The sequence below is a fragment of the Cryptomeria japonica genome, chromosome 3 (assembly GCF_030272615.1).
Source record: "Cryptomeria japonica chromosome 3, Sugi_1.0, whole genome shotgun sequence".
NCBI lineage: Eukaryota > Viridiplantae > Streptophyta > Pinopsida > Cupressales > Cupressaceae > Cryptomeria > Cryptomeria japonica.
The window spans coordinates 628,243,213-628,262,317 of NC_081407.1; the positions used below are offsets into that span (position 1 = coordinate 628,243,213).

General features: G+C 35.5%; 1 protein-coding gene across 3 annotated transcripts in view; it reads right to left on the reverse strand.

Annotated features, from left to right (window-relative positions):
• Positions 1-19,105, reverse strand: part of LOC131033030 (mediator of RNA polymerase II transcription subunit 8) — a 186,641-nt gene that overhangs the window by 92,034 nt on the left and 75,502 nt on the right. For all 3 annotated transcript variants that reach the window (XM_057964146.2, XM_057964147.2, XM_057964145.2), the window contains 2 exons: positions 3,529-3,653; positions 3,203-3,386 (listed from right to left, as the gene is read on the reverse strand). In XM_057964146.2, coding sequence (XP_057820129.2) covers positions 3,203-3,386; positions 3,529-3,653 — 309 coding nt within the window. The remainder of the gene's footprint in view (positions 1-3,202; positions 3,387-3,528; positions 3,654-19,105) is intronic.

Consider the following 19,105-nt stretch of genomic DNA (forward strand, 5'->3'; position numbering starts at 1 on the left):
TGAGAAGCAAGAGCGGACAGCGAAGGCATGGTATGATGAAGGCATGAAGAGTGGAGAGGACAAAGAAGAAGTAGTTGAAAAGGAAGAAGCAGAAGTTGTAACAGAGCTAGAGGTTATAGAAAGTGCAGAAGATGTAATTTTCAGTGCAGAAGATTCACCTATTCTTGCAGTGAAAGAGTATGTGGAAGACAAAGACAATTTGTTGTTGCGGATATTAGCAATAGAAAAAGAATGGCTAGAAAAGATGGCTGATAAAGATGAGAAGAGGAATATTAATGTTAAAGATACAGCAACAGAAGTGATGAATTGAGAGTTAAATTTATTTGCACACTGTGCATATGATATTCCATTTTTATTTGGGATGATAAGAGTCCAAGAAAGTGAAGGAGAGCATGGGATAGTAGGTGCAGATTTATATAAGGATGCAGCAGATTTTGATGTAGTTAAAGGGAAGATGATAAAGGTCAAGGGGTGCGCTTAAAACAATATAGATATCTTTAATTTTCATAAAATCGTTTGTATCTATTTGTGTGTGATTAAGTGGGCAAAAATACTTTAGAGGAAAACAACAAATCATGAATGTCAATTCATGTGTAGCGAGAAGAGAAGTGTCCAGCAATGCTGGAAAAAGATGACAGCTGTTCCTGGAAGAAGAGAAAGAAGCAATCATTTATGCTAATGACCTCATCCGCCGAAACGCATGGATCTTTTTGTCACCTGGGGCGCCAGATACAGGAGCATCGGACAGTGTCTAATTTTCTTATGTTGTTATTTCAATTTCATTTATTTGGCTCGGTTTGAAATCAGTTTTTTTTGCATCGGTTATCAAAACGGTGTGGGAGATTAGTTGAAGACAAGATCGATGCAAAGAAGAGGGGCAGTTCAATATGGGTGGAAAGGAGTTTGTGGGGAGACAGATAACCAACGCATAGTAGAGAAGTTGGATGCATGACAAAGGGTAGGAATCGAGCAAGAAGAAAAGATGTTTTAGTAGAACAAAAATGCATAAGGGCAAAGGCTTTGGAGATCAGTGAAGAAGGGTGAAACAAAGGTATCTAAATCGTCAGGAAAGAGATCCTCAAATCATTGCAATTTAGGCAGAGAAGACGTAGCAAGACAGAAGAAAATGGATAAGTATCTAAATGATGTTGCCAATAGGATAGAGACCAATCCTCTGTAACCATCGTGTCTTGTATTACAAAAATAAACATTGAGAAATTGTTGTTTTGTTTTGTTGGTGATTGTCCTAACTCATTAAAACAAATTTTACATTGCCTGAAAGCTCCTATCACTTTAGCACTTTACTGGCCGATCTTATTCCTGAATTCCTGCCGCTCTATAGTTAGCTTTTGATTGTATTTGTCCTAGGTTGCCGGTTTGGGTTCAGGCATCAGTTCGGGTTCGAAGAACCGGTACACCGGTACGGCAAAATTTTGAAAAGGGGTTTGGGTTCGTTAGTACAAAAACATGAAAATTATATATATGCAGCCTATAAGCATGAATTAAGATTAGCATGTCATATAGCATCATATAAACAACAAAACCAACATAGACTTGTAATCATAACATCATGATCATACCATAACAGCATCATACACATCAAGTTTAATATCAAAATGATAAAATATTCAAGTATCATTGTTTCAACTTTCAACTTTCAACAATTTAAAGTTTGATCATCAAATGGATTCTCTAATCCATCATCCTCATTCTCCTCCTCTTCAGCATTGACATTGACATTAGATGAATCAATGCCAATGCCAATGTGACTTACACTTGCACTTGCCCTTTAAGTTTGCTCACTATATGAGTCATCAAATGCAAGAAGCTGAGAAGTGAAAGCATCCAAATCAGTATGCTCTGGCTCTATATCCCACATCTTTGTTTCCCCTTGCTTGTAGTCATGTTGCTTGTGCGAAATGAGCCAAGTTAATGTTTTAAAACTCACTTTTAGGGTTATATTTTAATTTTTTATGTGGTGGAATTCAAAAAAAAAAAAATTGCAAAAAAAATAACCATTTTTGGGCTGTCAGACCTCTGGGTTCGACCTGGTCCGAAGCAGGCCTGTGAATCGCGGACCCTGTCTGGACCACAGGCGGACCGAACCAGAACCCCGGACCAGTACCAGGGGTCTAGGGGGGCGAACCTGGTAACCTAGTATTTGTCTATTATTAGTTCAAAAGTCTGTTCCAAAATATCTTTTATCTGGAGGTTGACTGTCATCATCAATCCATATGTAAAGAATGTGAGAACAGTAATTGTGAGTGTGAATGATGAAAACTGATAAATGCCAAATAGAGCAAGTTGATAATTTCCCATTTATACCCTACCCATGTCTCTACTACTAAAATTGAAGTTAATTCAGCAGAACCATTAGCTATCACTACCATATTTCAATTTTACGAGGGTTGGATTTGAGTGTACCAAACTTGCTACCCTAAGTCCGAGAGGGAAAATTGCAGGCTCAATGGACCTAGGAAGCTAAACAACTAAATGGAAGTAAAAGAAGATAAGATGATTGGGTTTTCACATTCTAAGAGACTTGCTATGGTTTATAGGAGAGCCTATTGCTACAAATCTATTAGGAACCTGGTCTCCAGCTAGGCCACGGGCCACAAAAATCTGCAATATGTCATGTGACGAGAGGTCTATATGTCCCCTAAGCTGGAAGCAAAGCATTAGCATTGATTTTTATGTTTTTTCTGTATACCATATCTTAATGAACAACATAAACCAATCCACAATGATCAAACAATGTAGCAAGGAACCAACACGAATCCCAACAACTATTGTATAAAAATGGCACAGCACTTGATTTACCTTGGTTGGTAATAGTGAACCACCATGTTCATAGAACAACTATATCAAATCCATTCACTGAAGCGGTGGTTACAAGAGAAAGGAAGGGAATAATCTTCAAAGTTCTAATTTCAATTGTAAACAAGTCACAGTTTGAAATTTTATGAACACGGTAGATCGGATATATTTCTATTTATTACATTCAGCTTTCCCAGCTTGTGATAGATGCACATATAACAGGGAGAGACTCTGACCTCTCTGAGAAATCTCTTAGCATGCCAATTGCACCACATGCAGGGTGGTAAGTTTCTTCTCATTTCCAGAAAAGAATGTATTTGTGAAACTTAATTATAGATAAAAACAGATAAATTATTAAAAGATCTCGAATAAAACAACACCTCACCTTCACCAGAATTTACAGCAGATCGAAGAAGCTTCTCCTGCTCATCAATCTTTGTGGCCTGAAGTTTGTCTAATTGAGGAATAATTCCAGGATTATGGCGTGCTCCCAGCCCATAGACTTTGCGAGCTTCAGATATACACTTTTCAGCATTATTACAAGCTGTTGCAATTGCATCTATTCTGCTCTGAACCATTTAAATAGAAACATGTCAGGATTACATATGTCCCTTATTTGTAAACCATCTGACAAAGTTTGTCATTTTTATCAACCCTTTCCTAAATTATATTAAGATGAATTACATGTTCAGTTGATGCTAAATTCAGCACCTTTAATTTCTCAACTTGTATTTGAACAGGAAGGCTTGATATTCCTTGTAGAATTTGTTGCCTCCTAGATGTTTCTTCCAATTCCATCTCAGGCAGTAGCTTTGATGACAACATGACTGGCAACTCTGGGACATAGCATGAACGTATTAGAGATCTGTTACTATTCCAGTCCAAATAAAGACAAAAACAATTTGCCAAATGACATGCTTTAACCAAATATAAATAATCCCTAAAAGAAAATTTATTATGTAGCCAAAACAGTAGGCAAAGTTGATGCAGGGTCTGTATCAACTCCATCTCCAGTTCCATTCAATTCAAGAAAAAGCTTCAGTGGTAACATTTATCTCAATCTCTAAGGAATATGAAACACAAAATCAAACATCTGATGGTTCAAATATTAATAATCAAAAACTAGAAGTGATTAATCTTGAACAAGGATTGATTTCCGATTAGCTTTAAGAGGAGGCCTATGTAATGTCACTTTTTAGTGTATTACAAAACCCTTCAAATTTTTGAGGTTCCTATCTAGGCTAAGATCGGGAACTTTCCACTTTATAATCACTAAGATCCTGTGAGGGCAAGGTGAGAGAATACACTGAACATGCCAAGGAATTATACACTATGAATTTTCTGAATATAATTAAAACACTGTATTTTCCAATATAAATAGCAATGATGCTCAACACGCAAACTGCCACTTAATACATGCAAACTGATGTTGTCTATGTCTTAACAGATCAAACATATATATACAAGAATGTTTACTCGTGAAACCACGACACCAAAACTTAACTCCTCACAACTGTTACAATTATATGACTGTTCCACACATAGGAACGCAAACTATTGATTGAAGCCCTAACACATAATGTAGAATGCATTCATTGCTGTTATAATGTTATTACTACATCTCATATGAAAGTATTTTATTGAACACCAATAACAACTACTGAACAGCAGTAATAAATACTAATTATGAAAGCCCTTCACATCACATGCTCTAATATTGCAGCAGCTGAGTACTTACAAATTACTGATATGAACAATGTACAGTTGAACCCGTATGCATATAATATTCAAACCACACAATAAAAAACAAATTAATTAGACTCCCAAGTTCTTGATAACAACAGATGATTTTCTATGAGCAATTATCTTCCTTTTACAAGTTCCTCTTTTGGCTCCTTTAATTTGAATATCCATTTTCCCTTGGAAAATTCCGTCCAAAGTATTCAAAACACTTTTTAATAAAATATAGCGTAAGGTCTTATAATACCCCATTTAGATGGTCACTTTATTATGATAATAATAATAATAATATTTCAATAGTCCTTTACAATGTTTTAAAACAAAGTTACTGGAACCAACTTAAAATATTATTATTAAATTATTTTCCTGACTTTATCCTCTAAGCCCATGGGCAATAAAAGAATGGGTTCCCACCTAATTTAATTAGAAAAGGGGACATGACAGCTTATCCTTGAAATCATATTATTATAAAAGTCAGAGATGTAAGAATTGGCTCTGAAGGTAGCCACCCAAGATCAAGAAAGCTAAAGGTGATCACAAAGAAACCAATAGACTAAAATGATAGAATACTGTTATTCTATTCAAGAATGCAATATAAATAAGAGATACATGAGATATGATTACTAAGATTGAATTTCTCATATGAGAGCAAGAGGTGTGCATACATAGAATACAGTATACACCACCAAGAGATGTGAATGTACAACCAATGTGGGATAAGATGTAATCACATGTGCACACAATATCTCAACCAAACTAGTAAGTGCAAGTCCCCAATACAAATGCAATCTACCTATGTAGATACCTACCTAAGCAAGCTTATATTATCCTAGCTGCATAATATGCAACAAAGTAATTAACTTAAAACAAAAATAAAATAATGCACCAACAAGAGAGAACAAAAATAATTATAAATGTGTGAGCAATTCATGCAATTTTTAAAATTATGATACAATCTTAAATATAAGAAAAAGAGGTCACTTTAACATGACTCAAGGCTTAGGTACCTCACTCAGAAAGGAACTAACAAAACATAGAACCCAATTGGTATGTGTCCAATACAACATCATATAACATGGACATCACCCTCTATAGGGATACCAGTTTGCAATAAAGGATTGATGCATGCAGTCTTTTCCAATAGCCCTGCACTTGTCCTTATCCTCATGATCATGGGAAAATGGAATAAGCTGATGGGGGGTATTTATTATAGCTTGGTGGCATGGCAAATCCACTTGAGGATTAAAAAAATAAAATATCATCTTCGCCTCAATCCACTAGAAGCTAGGTGGTCATAATTGCAATCGTGAGAGGGTTGATGATGAGCTGATTCAAAGTGTAATGTCCCCTACCAGATCTATTTCAATATATTAAAATTGATTGATATTCTTCAATTAGTTATTAACAAGTGCTTATCTATTTTCCTCATTAGATGATTAATATCATTATTAATATAGATATCAAACCCTGCTACTACTTCAATTTTAAGGGAGAAAGGTTTATGTATGTTACCAAAGCGCTTAGAGACCAACTACAATAGGTTCCCTCAAAGTTTACAGATCCAAGCCCTTACCTATCTTGGGTCTATACCCTCAAGGCTTATGGGTCGCTGATCCCCACCCTATCTTGGGACTTAACCTATTGCTTGGATTTAGACTACCCCTCTTTGGAACATCTCATTGCCATCTTCTTAAATATTGAAAGTAATAACATGATTTAGACTATAAGTACACTAACTTCTCATGTATTATGAATATATATGATATTAAGTATGATTGTCATAAATATTGCAGTTTATAACAATATTATTACTAGATTCTGCATAACAGCTTTATCAGGCTTCATATACCTAGCATACATATTAAGCACATCCCCATGCATACCACCCAGAACAAGGATGTTACGGCCTGTAACTTGATAACAATTCTGATCTGATCTGATCAATGGTGATGTCACTAGATGCTTTTGATTCCTTACCTTTATATCTCTCAATTTGAGGGAGAGGTCACACCTCTTCATCATGTATGCCCTTTGGCAAGAGACATACCCTTTCACCATTAGCACCCTTTAAAAGAGTGCAACTCTTCATTATTTCTACCCTTTGAAAGAGACACAGCCTTTCGTAATCAGATCTGCACTTATTATTTAAATCAGATCTGCACTTCTCATTTCCAATTTATCCTCCCTCTCAAATGAGATTCTCTTCTCCCTTTTATATCTCATTGTTGAGGGAGTCACAACTTTTCCTTTCATGTCTTTTGACTTTTCATTAACTTAATTAATTTTTAATTAATCATAATTAATTATATTATTTTATATTTTAATTTAATTTTTAATGTTTTAATTTTATTATTATCATTTATTATTAAATTCTATTTTGAAGTGGGGACATTACAATCCACCCCTCCCAAATTTGCTTGTCCTCAAGCAATGTCAATTTTAACTTTCTCAAACTAAGTCATCTACCAATATGAATCAAAACATGGGGCATACACATGAAAAACACGAAGCATACACATGGATAATTGCAAACACGAAGCATATACGTGAATACACGTATTGTCAGATTTCTTCTTATTGACTAGAATGATTCAATGATTCATCGTTACCCTATAGGATGGCAGGATCATAGCTCTGATACCATTTGTAATGTCCCCTACCAGATCTATTTCAATATATTAAAATTGATTGATATTCTTCAATTAGTTATTAACAAGTGCTTATCTATTTTCCTCATTAGATGATTAATATCATTATTAATATAGATATCAAACCCTACTACTACTTCAATTTTAAGGGAGAAAGGTTTATGTATGTTACCAAAGCGATTAGAGACCAACTACAATAGGTTCCCTCAAAGTTTACAGATCCAAGCCCTTACCTATCGTGGGTCTATACCCTCAAAGCTTATGGGTCGTTGATCCCCACCCTATCTTGGGACTTAACCTATTGCTTGGATTTAGACTACCCCTCTTTGGAACATCTCATCCCCATCTTCTTAAATACTAACAGTAATAACATGATTAAGACCATAAGTACACTAACTTCTCATGTATTATGAATATATATGATATTAAGTATGATTGTCATACATATTGCAGTTTATAACAATATTATTACTGGATCCTACATAACAGCTTTATCAGGGTTCATATACCTAGCATAAATATTAAGCACATCCCCATGCATGCCACCCAGAACAAGGATGTTACTGCCTGTAACTTGATAACAATTCTGATCTGATCTGATCTGATCAATGGTGATGTCACTAGATGTTTTTGATTCCTTACCTTTATATCTCTCAATTTGAGGGAGAGGTCACACCTCTTCATCATGTATGCCCTTTGGCAAGAGACATACCCTTTCACCATTAGCACCCTTTAAAAGAGTGCAACTCTTCATTATTTCTACCCTTTGAAAGAGACACAATCTTTCGTAATCAGATCTGCACTTATTATTTAAATCAGATCTGCACTTCTCATTTCCAATTTATCCTCCCTCTCAAATGAGGTTCTCTTCTCCCTTTTATATCTCATTGTTCAGGGAGTCGCAACTTTTCCTTTCATGTCTTTTGACTTTTCATTAACTTAATTAATTTTTTATTTATCATAATTAATTATATTATTTTATATTTTAATTTAGTTTTTAATGTTTTGATTTTATTATTATCATTTATTATTAAATTCTATTTTGAAGTGGGGACATCACACAAAGCCTTAGTTTGATGGCTCTAATGCCAATACAAAGGTATCTAACATAAAATAACTCAACTCTTTGTAATATAATCTTGGCTAACATTCTGCCATTACTATTGTTGTTGTTTCTATCCTTCGGCTCCTCCAATTCTTGATTTGCGACATTATAAATCCTTATGTTTACATAATATGCATTTAAACCTAAAATCTATTGTTGGATATTTGGATGACCTTTGTGATTTCTGCACTTGCATGATATTTTTGTCTTGCTTTGTCCACATGGGAATGTGAGACCTGCGCCTATTGTGGAGGCATTTTTCATGTTACACTTGATATTAGTTTGTGAAAGACCATTTTCAGTATGGTTCCAATTTTGGATTTAAGTTGTGTTTACTTTCCCTTAAGCAGTCATTATTGGTTTTCAAATGTATTGTAAACTACCACTTAGCATCCCTATCTTCCACTTTGTCATGCTCATAGGAACCCACCAATGTAATTCAGATTTGGCAATAAGATGCCATAGAGGATCTAAGCATGCCTTACACTATTTTCTGGGTGAAGATAGTTGGAGGTGCAACATTCCCTATTTGAATCCCATTTTCATATGTTTACTGTTTCTCTTGGCTATTATTATCACTTGACAACTTTAAAGCTGATTCAAATGTCACTCAAAGTCCTCGGATAATAGACAAGATAATGCTATCTGCAATAAGTGTTGGTGAGAGGTCCTTCATTGTGCTTGGGAGAAGTGACTTCGAAACTAAGCGAGCGGGGTTATGCATCACAATATGGAAGGTTCTTCCTTTGAAAGGAAATGTTTCAACTTAAAAGAAGTGATTTTGGACATGATTATTTGTGTTCAATCCTTCATGTTTGAGTTGCCTTACTACCATCAGAGGAATTTTATAAATGCAATCAAACTTTTTGACTCCCATCTATCAACATTTTTTATTTCCTCATTGGCTTGGTAATCAACAACCTTGATGCTAGACTTCACCAAGTGCTAGATTGAGACTTCTTTGAAGCCTCCGAGTAATGCAAACACATCTTGTATAACGCAATTCATTTTCCAATTTCTCTAAGATGTCATAACTTAAATTTTCTAAGGGTTTGAGTATTAGATATGACCCACATGGAATCAGAAAATGGTCAATCTGAATTTTCTTAGCTCTCTTAATGCCTCCTTCAAGTGCAAGCAATTTCGTCATATGGTTGGTTTGAAGACCTAAATAATGCATCTAATATACCATAAATGATCTTGTTGAGGACTTTAGTATTCCTCCCATACCAAGTTGACTGTAATTGTATTTCGAGGCCCATCCAAATTTAATTTCATCCACCCTAGGGATGGAGAACTCCATCTAGATTTTGGGGTTACTATAAAGTTGCTAGATGTATAATGTCCCTAAATACCCCATTTGTGAGTAATTACCTAAACATTGATGTGGGGAGATAAGTGTTCCCTCTTCTTACAAATGTATGTGCATGTCAATCCTCAATTTATCAACATATATACTAATTTGTACATCACAAAAGTGACTTATGTTTCCTGCTGCAAATTAAGTACTAAGCTTAGAAACAACAGCGAAATATAGATTTGAAGTGCTTGATGAGCACACTGAAATGTCCCCTTTTTATCAGGCCTAGAAATACAATTAAATCTAAGTTGCTAGTTCGGGTTTGGGATTAGATTCTCGTTCGACAACCCAGTTCGCCAGTTTGACAAAATTTTGAAAATGGGTTTTGGGTTCATTTGGGTTTGGTAAAAACAATGTAAAAAATATATAATATTAATATATATTGTATTAATTTAATTAAATCAATCATTCCATGAAAAAATGACTAGCAAAAAGCAGAAGGATTTTGCAAAATCTAGAAGACCAAGTGGATTGAAGGGCAACACATGGCAATTGGGGAGGCACGAAAAGCAGAGCAATAAGATGCCGAGTTGGCAGAATTCCCAAACAGAACTAAGAAGGAAAAACTTGGAAAAATGGCATCATTTGACCAAGGTGATACCAAGATTTGTCACCAGTGCCAACAAAATACTAATAGGTAGCTTCGCCAAGAAATGCCAAAATGGGCATGTCCAACAAGACAAAGCATCCCTATTGTGAGATTTTCATACATCGCCCCATTGCAAATGGGGACCCCCTTTTTTTTTGCTTTTTAGGTTAGGGTTTTCTCTTCAATCTCTCACCTCTGCAAATGAGTCAAGTTTTATGAAATTCGGAGAAGTCTTTAGAGCCAAAAAAAGGAAGCAATGGTTGAATGAACGTTTTAATGCTACAGATATGCTCAGAAAGGTAGAAGGAGTAAAATCGCAATTTCTCGGGGTCAATTCTAACTTATTTTCTAGGAGATTTCTTTTTTTGCTTTTTTCTAAATTTAGAAATTTTGTTTTTGGCATTTTGGGGCCAATCTAGGAACCTTCTTTTTCGACCTGTTTTTTTCTAAAAATAGAAAGTTGCTTTTTTGGAAAGTTGCTTTTTGCTTTTTTGAGGTCTTGGCCTGTTTCAGGTTTAAGAAAAAAGTCAAGTCAGAGGAATTCATCTTGAATGCACTAAGTATGAAATAACTCTCGAATCCAAAGGATAATTTCTAAAAAGCTGATTGAAGATCACAAGAAATTGACTAAGTCTAGAACCTTGATCGAAAAGAAAAATTCCTAATTTCCTTCAAAAAATTCCTAAATTCCTTAAAAAAATCTCGTCTCCATGGCAAACTTCCTTGAGCATAACCAAAGTGCGCCTAGGCAAAATTATTCAAAATTTCAAATAAAAAAAGCTGAGTACAAGGAGAAATTCGCCCAAATCATGAAAGGAAAGAGTTTGAACTTGGCTAAATCGAAAAGGGAATAACGCAAAAAGATTTCTAGAAGAGAAGCTTGCAAGAAAAAAAAAGAATTGCCAGTAAGCTTTTAAAGAAAACAATAAAACAAGGAAAGTTAAAATTGGAAGCCTAATTGTGTCCACATTCATTATCCTTCAAAAATTCAAAAAACAAAAAAACAAATTCACCCAAGGAATTCCAATTTCTTATAAGTATGCATTGGCCTTTCATTATTCACACTTCTTTCTAGGAATTCAAACTTTCTTAGTCTCTCCAAGTTTTTCTTAGGCAATTTAGGAGTTTTATTGCAGGTTTCAACAGGAATTCAAGGCATTCACCAGTATTCTTTGAGAACCTCCTTCATTTATTGCAGGTCTGAAGCGCTTCTGAAGAGGAATTCTGACATCTTGCCTTCCAAATTCTCTCTTTTCTGTCTAAATTCTTATTGTCAGATTAATAGATGACTGCTGGACACCTAGTTTTCGAATTTTATCAGAAGGATAGGGGTATTTCTTGTGATTGTGATGCAGGGATAACTTGAATCGGGCCTAATTGTTGCAAGGAAGTCTGAATTTAATTGCCTACTCTGATTTTCATCTCAGAAAATTCCTAAAAACAGGATGTGTTCTTCAAAAAATTTAATTTTCTGAGTCTCAAATTCAAGTTCCAGAATGATTGAAAGGTATGATTTCAAGTTTTGGGACCTTTTTTTAGGTCTGATCAGACCTAATTTTGAAGTTATCTAAGTTTGATTTAGGATATCCACGGTTTGCATAAGGTCTAATTCTTATTTTCAAAATCCTTTCCAATCTCATTTTCACTCCACGAGGTCCTAATTCCATGGTGTTTAAAGTTTTTTAAAGTTTGATTTCAAATTCTGGAAAATTTCTGAGTTTGATCTTGTGTTTTCAGAATGAGCTTACGGTCTGATTTTAATGAAAACAGACTGAGTTTCAAGATTTTCATAATATTCTGAGTCTGATTTTAATTTGCAGAAGTATTCCTAGGTCAGACTTCCAGCTTTAAGTTCAAAATTAGACATGAATTTCACCGATTCTCAGTCAATCCAACTCTGATGATTGTTTTCTCAGACCATGCTTAGTCTGATTTTAGCCCTGATTTTAAGAAGGATTAATCAAAAATCAGAGTAATGGTTCAAAAGTTGTCAAGTCAACATCATATTATCTCTCCTAACTTATTAATTTTTCCATATTTCAAATGGTAGATGACAACTCAAGAAAGAGACTTCCAAGAAGGTGTCGATGAAACAAGGAACTACTTGAAAAGATGATGGAAGAACAACATTCATGCTTCAAGCCAGAATCCAAGGACGAATAGGATGAAGAAGGACTCACACTTCATCAGGACATTCAAGAAGATTGTCATCCAACGATGAAAGGCTCTACATTGACCTTCCAAGTCCAAGGCAGGGAATTTCAAAAGAGTTAATTATTTTGAAGTATGCTTCATCACATGATGCAATTGGAACAATGTTGAGTATCAAGAGATATTGTCTATGGGGAATCAAATCTGCAAGGCAAGCTGAGATGGCATCCCAGTCATCAATCAGCTAATCCAAGGGTTCCAAGTCGGACATGTCCAAGTGCAATGAACCAAACTCAACAAGTGGCTCCTATTTTCTCATTGGTTATCCAAAGTGTTGCAATTTTCCCATTGGTGGAAAGGAGTTTTTTTGCAAATAGCCCTAATTAGAGTTTTATCTCTTAATCTTGACCATTGATCTTAAATCAATCCAGGTTGTTGCTTTGTAATGGGGTGCCTATATAAACCCTCCTCTCATTTGTAAAAGGAGAGATTTTTGAGAAATTGTTGTAGTGATGCTTCTTGAGTGCTAAGACATATTCATTGTTCAATTGTTGGTGAATCTTGTCTACTTCTACAAGTTAGCATGATTTCTTGGCTCTCCATGGAATAGATTTCATTTCAAGTTGTTAGATTGAATGAAGGATCTGATAGAGATTGCTCAACGTGGAATAATGTGTTTATACTTTTGATAATTGGATGATTTTCAGTTATCGTGCAAAGTTAGTCTGGGCCAAAATTTAGAAACTTAACTTCTATTATTTCATTCATTGTTCAAAATGTTGGTGAATGATAGTAATATAAAAATCTTTTGATTTCCTTTGAAGATTGCACTGTTCTTGTGTAGTTATTGAATTTGGCGAAGCAAGGATTGGTTTTTTATTCCACTTGTGCAATTCTGCCTCGGGAATTCATAGGATTAGATTACGATTAGAACTATCTTTCCAAACCCTCGCCCTTTTGCCTTTTTTTTCAAGTCTGGATAGAAGTAGGATTGAAAAGAGCTCATTGAAAATCATTCCAAAAAGAAAGTCAAGAATTAGTAAAATCCTTTGATTGATTCACTCCACGAACAATTACGTAAGTCCCCCTTGAGATTACCGCATGAATTTGGAACCGTGGAGTCGACTTTGTGATCACACAACCAGTCTATTTAGCACATATAAGATTTTGATCAAGAGAGAATAGGATATCTCTGGGTATTTTATTCTGAGTTGCACGTGCATAAAAAACACACCAACAGAATTGGCACTAGGAGTAGGGTTGATCAATATCATCTCGCGAACAGTGAAACTTATCAAGTTATATTACGAGGAGTTATCTAGAAATCTTTTTTTTCTACCCTCCTCCGCGCACCAATATAATTGGCGCTAGGAGAGCTCGAACATGAACAACTGAATTCAGAGGAGTAATCTTGCAGCCTTTTCACCCTCCTCCGCACCAACAGAATTGGCACTAGAAGGAGGGCCACATAAGGAGAAATGCTAAATTACTGAAGATTTTGCGATATGATTCACAATGGTGCTTCTGGAATTTGCTGAGCTGTCAAAGTCAAATTTGAGATTTGCTAGATCTCTCATATATCAAAAAATACAAAAAAAAAAAGTAAAGAAGGTGATTTCTCAATGGATGAGCAGCAGGATTGTGCCTAGATTGATATTCTCAATCGTTGGTGGACGTTAAGTGCACAACTACATCCAGGAAGTTTTTCCGAATTCGCATCAAGGAATAGCTACAGAATCTATAAGACGAATGGGCACAGTGAGATGCATTGTTTAACATTTTTGTCAAGGATGGAATCATCCTTGCAAGGGAAAATTTCCTTTTTTTCAAAAGTACATGAGCCTGTTGTGCTGGTCAAGGTGGAACGCGAAGCTTCAATTGGTGAAAGTGAATTTTTCACGAGGTTCAAAGAGATGGTCAAGAAAGGGTTAAGTATTGAGAAAGACTTGTGCTAAAAGACATCTTGCTCCCATGTTGGTGCCGGATCCATAATACCACCCATTCCGAAGTCACATGTCCATCATGCAGGGAAGCTATTCACCAAGCTGAGGAGCAGGTAAGGTTAGAAGAATCGTCAAAGATGTACACTATTGAAAAGTTGTGGAATGATCATCTTCAACCAGTCAACTTAGCATCAAAAGAAGAAGGTATTACTACAACATCAGTTAGTGAAGAAAGCGCAATTAAGCAAGACAATCAACGCAATTCAGTCAAGAGCAAACTTGAATACCTTATGCCAAGGAAAGAAACACCTCTTGAAGAGGAGGTTGAGAAAGTGATGGAAGATGTTCAAACAAATGCAACAATCAAGCAAGAAGAGGAAACCCTTGATGAAAACTCATTCATGCTACAAAATGAGATCGTAGAAAAAGAATCGCAAGAAATTGCAAGCGTCCTTGGAAAAGAAGACGAACAAATGGATGTGTTGAATGAAGAGTTACAAGTTGTCACCAGCAAATCTAAATATGAAGAACAATTCGAGGGGGTGTTGAATGATATTGTGGAGGAAGTGCAAATAGAATCACTGCCAATTTTTTTTCAAGACAAACAAGTTGCAGCAAGTGGCATGATTCATCATCAACTCCGGCCTCCCGAGATATTGCTTAAGGATGAAATTCCACCTGGCATTGTATTTGAGGATCAATTAGAAGAAATTTTTGGAGCTCAACCTATCAAGGAGACTTTCATTTTCAAAGATATGCTCACAGAGTTTCATAAGGATGCATGGTTTATGCAAAGTGAAGAGCAATTCGAGGTTGCGCTAAGTCCATTTCCAAGAATTGAAGAAGACCCAGTAAGTGAAAATGTGCATGTTATAGATGCAAGTGGAATGATACACCACCAATGGAGACCCCCTGAAGTGGTTGATAACCTCTCTTCCTACAACACAACAATGAACGGTAAACAATGTCCACTTGAGCATGGAGATCCCCGGGTTGTCTCTTTCCTTACTTCTAGTTTTGAAAATTGTTATGAATTTTATTATGGAGGTTTGGGAAAAACAACTTGCATTTGGATTGATCACGGTCCCAATGAATTGCCCCAATTGATAGTTTTGCGTGAGGACTTAACCGAGTTTGAGGGATGCATTGTGAGAACCCATTTCTCCGAGTTCAAGGATGAGTTTGCAACACTTCGAACTGTCACCTTTTCCATGTTGTTGTTGCATATTTTGAGAAATCATGTCAGATCATGTATATACTTGAGTCTTTTGAGTCATGCCCATTCTAAGAGTCTTGTATATAGTCTTAGAGTAGGTTTCCTTTCGCATGGTTTAGGTTAGTTTGGTTTGCTTTAGTGTAGTTTTTCTTTTGGTTTAGTTCCTTAGTTTAGTTTTGAATAAAGGGATTCCCATTTGTGAGAAAAGTGATGTTGCTTCCACGCACACTCCGGCATATTCTACCAAGGTATTTCTTTGATAACTATTGATGAAGAACCTTCAAGTCTTGGATTAATTATTTCTAAATTATCTCAAAGTTAAGATTAGTACTTGACTAGGAAGGGAATCATCTATTGTCTTGACACTGAATTTTATAATCATTATTTCTTACACACTTAATCAAATTCTCTGAGTTTTTGTGGTTTCTTAGGTGAAGTTGTAGCTAAATAAAAATGAAGATCTTACTTCAACGCCACTCTAATTCTCAAACCCATGTGAGCTTCATTGCTCGCAAGCCAACGTATGGAAATATGTGAAAAGGAAAGAAATCAAAAGAGAAAATTGAAATATCAAAAGAAAAGAAAGAAAATAAATCGTTGGAAGTAGAGCAATCTCAGTGACATTACAGAGATAACATTGTCGGGGCTATGGACGCTCGCTGGCAGGGAGGATCTATCCAAGGATGCTTTTGGAGTTAAGACAAAACTATACTACTTGTCACGATGGAACCGAAGGGTCACCTTGTTCTCATGAGACGGAAATGAACGCATTTGCACACACTTATGACTAGAAGATATAGTGTCTTGATACAGTTTAGGATTCTTCTTCCTTTTAAAGTACCCTTCTTAGCTAGCAGGTAAGTTAGTTAGAATTAATCTGAGATAACAGGTTTGGAATGGGTTTTATCTGTGGAATGTTCAGGAACATTTATTCGAGGTGGTGCTAGATGTTGTGACGTTTTCACACATCGCCCCATTGCAAATGGGGAACCCCTTTTTTTTTGCTTTTTAGGTTAGGGTTTTCTCTTCAATCTCTCGCCTCTGCAAATGAGTCAAGTTTTGTGAAATTCGGGGAAGTCTTCAGAGTCAAAAAAAAGAAGCAATGGTTGAATGGACGTTTTAATGCAACCGATATGCTCAGAAGGGTCAAAGGAGTAAAATCACAATTTCTCGGGGTCAATTCTAACAACTTCCTATTTTTTAGGAAATTTGTTTTTTTTTGCTTTTTTTCTAAATTTGGAAATTTTGATTTTGGCATTTTGGGGCCAATCCGGAAACCTACTTTTTTGACTTGCTTTTTTTTAAAAATAGAAAGTTGCTTTTTTGAGGTCTTGGATTATTTCAGGTTCAGGAAAACAGTCAAGTCAAAGGAATTCATCTTGAATGCACTAAGTATGAAACAACTTTCGAATCCAAAGGATAATTTCTAAAAAGCTGATTGAAGATCACAAGAAATTGACTAAGTCTGGAACCTTGATCGAAAAGAAAAATTCCTAAATTCCTTTAAAAAATCTCTTGTTTCCATGGCAAACTTCCTTGAGCATAAGAAAAGTCTGCCTAGCGAAAAAATGTTCAAAATTAAAATAAAAATAAAAAAAATTGCCAAAAAGCTTTAAAAAAAAACAATAAAATGAGGAAAGTTCAAATTGGAAGCCTAATTGTGTCCACATTCATTATCAATAAAAATTCAAAAAAATAAATAAATTCAAAGAAGGAATTCTAATTTCCTATTAGTATACGCCTTGGCCTTTCATTATTCACACTTCTTTCTAGGAATTCAAAATTTCTTAGTCTTTCAAAGTTTTTCTTAGGCAATTTAGGAGTTTTATTGCAGGTTTCAACAGGAATTCAAGGCATTCATCAGTATTCTTTGAGATCCTCCTCCATTTATTGCAGGTCTGAAGCACTTCTAAAGAGGAATTCTGGCATCTTACCTTCCAAATTCTCTCTTTTCTGTCTAAATTCTTATTGTCATATTAATGCATGACTGCAGGACACCTAGTTTTCAAATTTTATCAGAAGGATAGGGGTGTTTCTCGTGATTGTGGTAGAGGGATAACTTGAATCAGGCCTAATTGTTGCAAGGAAGTCTGAACTTAATTGCCTACTCTGATTTTCATCTCAGAAAATTCATAAAAACATGCTCTGGTCTTCAAAAAGTTTAATTTTCTAGGTCTCAAATTCAAATTCCAGAATGATTGTAAGGTCTGATTTCAAGTTTTGGAACCTTTTTTAAGGTCTGATCAGACCTAATTTTGAAGTTTCTGAGTTTGATTTAGGATATCCAGGGTTTGCATAAGGTCTAATTCTGATTTTCAGAATCCTTTCCAATCTCATTTTCACTCCACGAGGTCCTAATTCCATGGTGTTCAAAGTTTTTTTAAGTTTGATTTCAAATTCTGGAAAATTTCTGAGTTTGATCTTGTGTTTCCAGAATGAGCTTACGGTCTGATTTTATTCAAAACAAACTGAGTTTCAAGATTTTCATAATATTCTGAGTCTGATTTTAATTTGCAGAAGTATTCCTAGGTCAGACTTCCAACCTTAAGTTCAAAATCAGACATGAATTTCACCGATTCTCAGTCAATCCAACTCTGATTTTTGTTTCTCAAACCATGCTTAGTCTGATTTTAGCTCTGCTTTTAAGAAGGATTGATCAAAAATCAGAGTAATGGTTCAAAAGTTGTCAAGTTAACATCATATTATCTCTCCTAACTTATTAATTTTTCCATATTTCAGATGGTAGATGACAACTCAAGAAAGATACTTCCAGGAAGGTGCCGATGAAACAAGGAACCACTTGAAAAGATGATGGAAGAACAACATTCTCGCTTCAAGCCAGAATCCAAGGACAAATGGGGCAAAGAAGGACTCACATTTCATCAGGACATTCAAGAAGATTAATTCATTCAACGATGAAAGGCTCTACATAGACCTTCCAAGTCCAAGACAGGGAATTTCAGAAGAGTTAATTATTTTGAATTATGCTTCATCACATGATGCAATTGGAACAATGTTGAGCATCAAGAGATATTGCCTATGGGGAATCAAATCTGCAAGGCAAGCTGAGATGGCATCCCAGTCATCAATCAGCCAATCCAAGGGTTCCAAGTCGGACATGTCCAGGTGCAATGAACCAAACTCAACAAGTGGCTCCTATTTTCTCATTGGTTACCCAAAGTGTTGCAATTTTCCCATTGGTGGAAAGGAGTTTTTTTGCAAATAGCCCTAATTAAAGTTTTATCTCTTAATCTTGGCCATTGATCTTAAATCAATCCAAGTTGTTGCTTTGTAATGGGGTGCCTATATAAACCCTCCTCTCATTTGTAAAGGGAGAGATTTTTGAGAAATTGTTGTAGTGATGCTTCTTGAGTGCTAAGACATATTCATTGTTCGATTGTTGGTGAATCTTGTCTACTTCTGCAAGTTAGCATGGTTTCTTGGCTCTCCATAGAATAGATTTCATTCAAGTTGTTAGATTGAATGAAGGATCTGATAGAGATTGCTCAACGGGGAATAATGTGTTCATCCTTTTG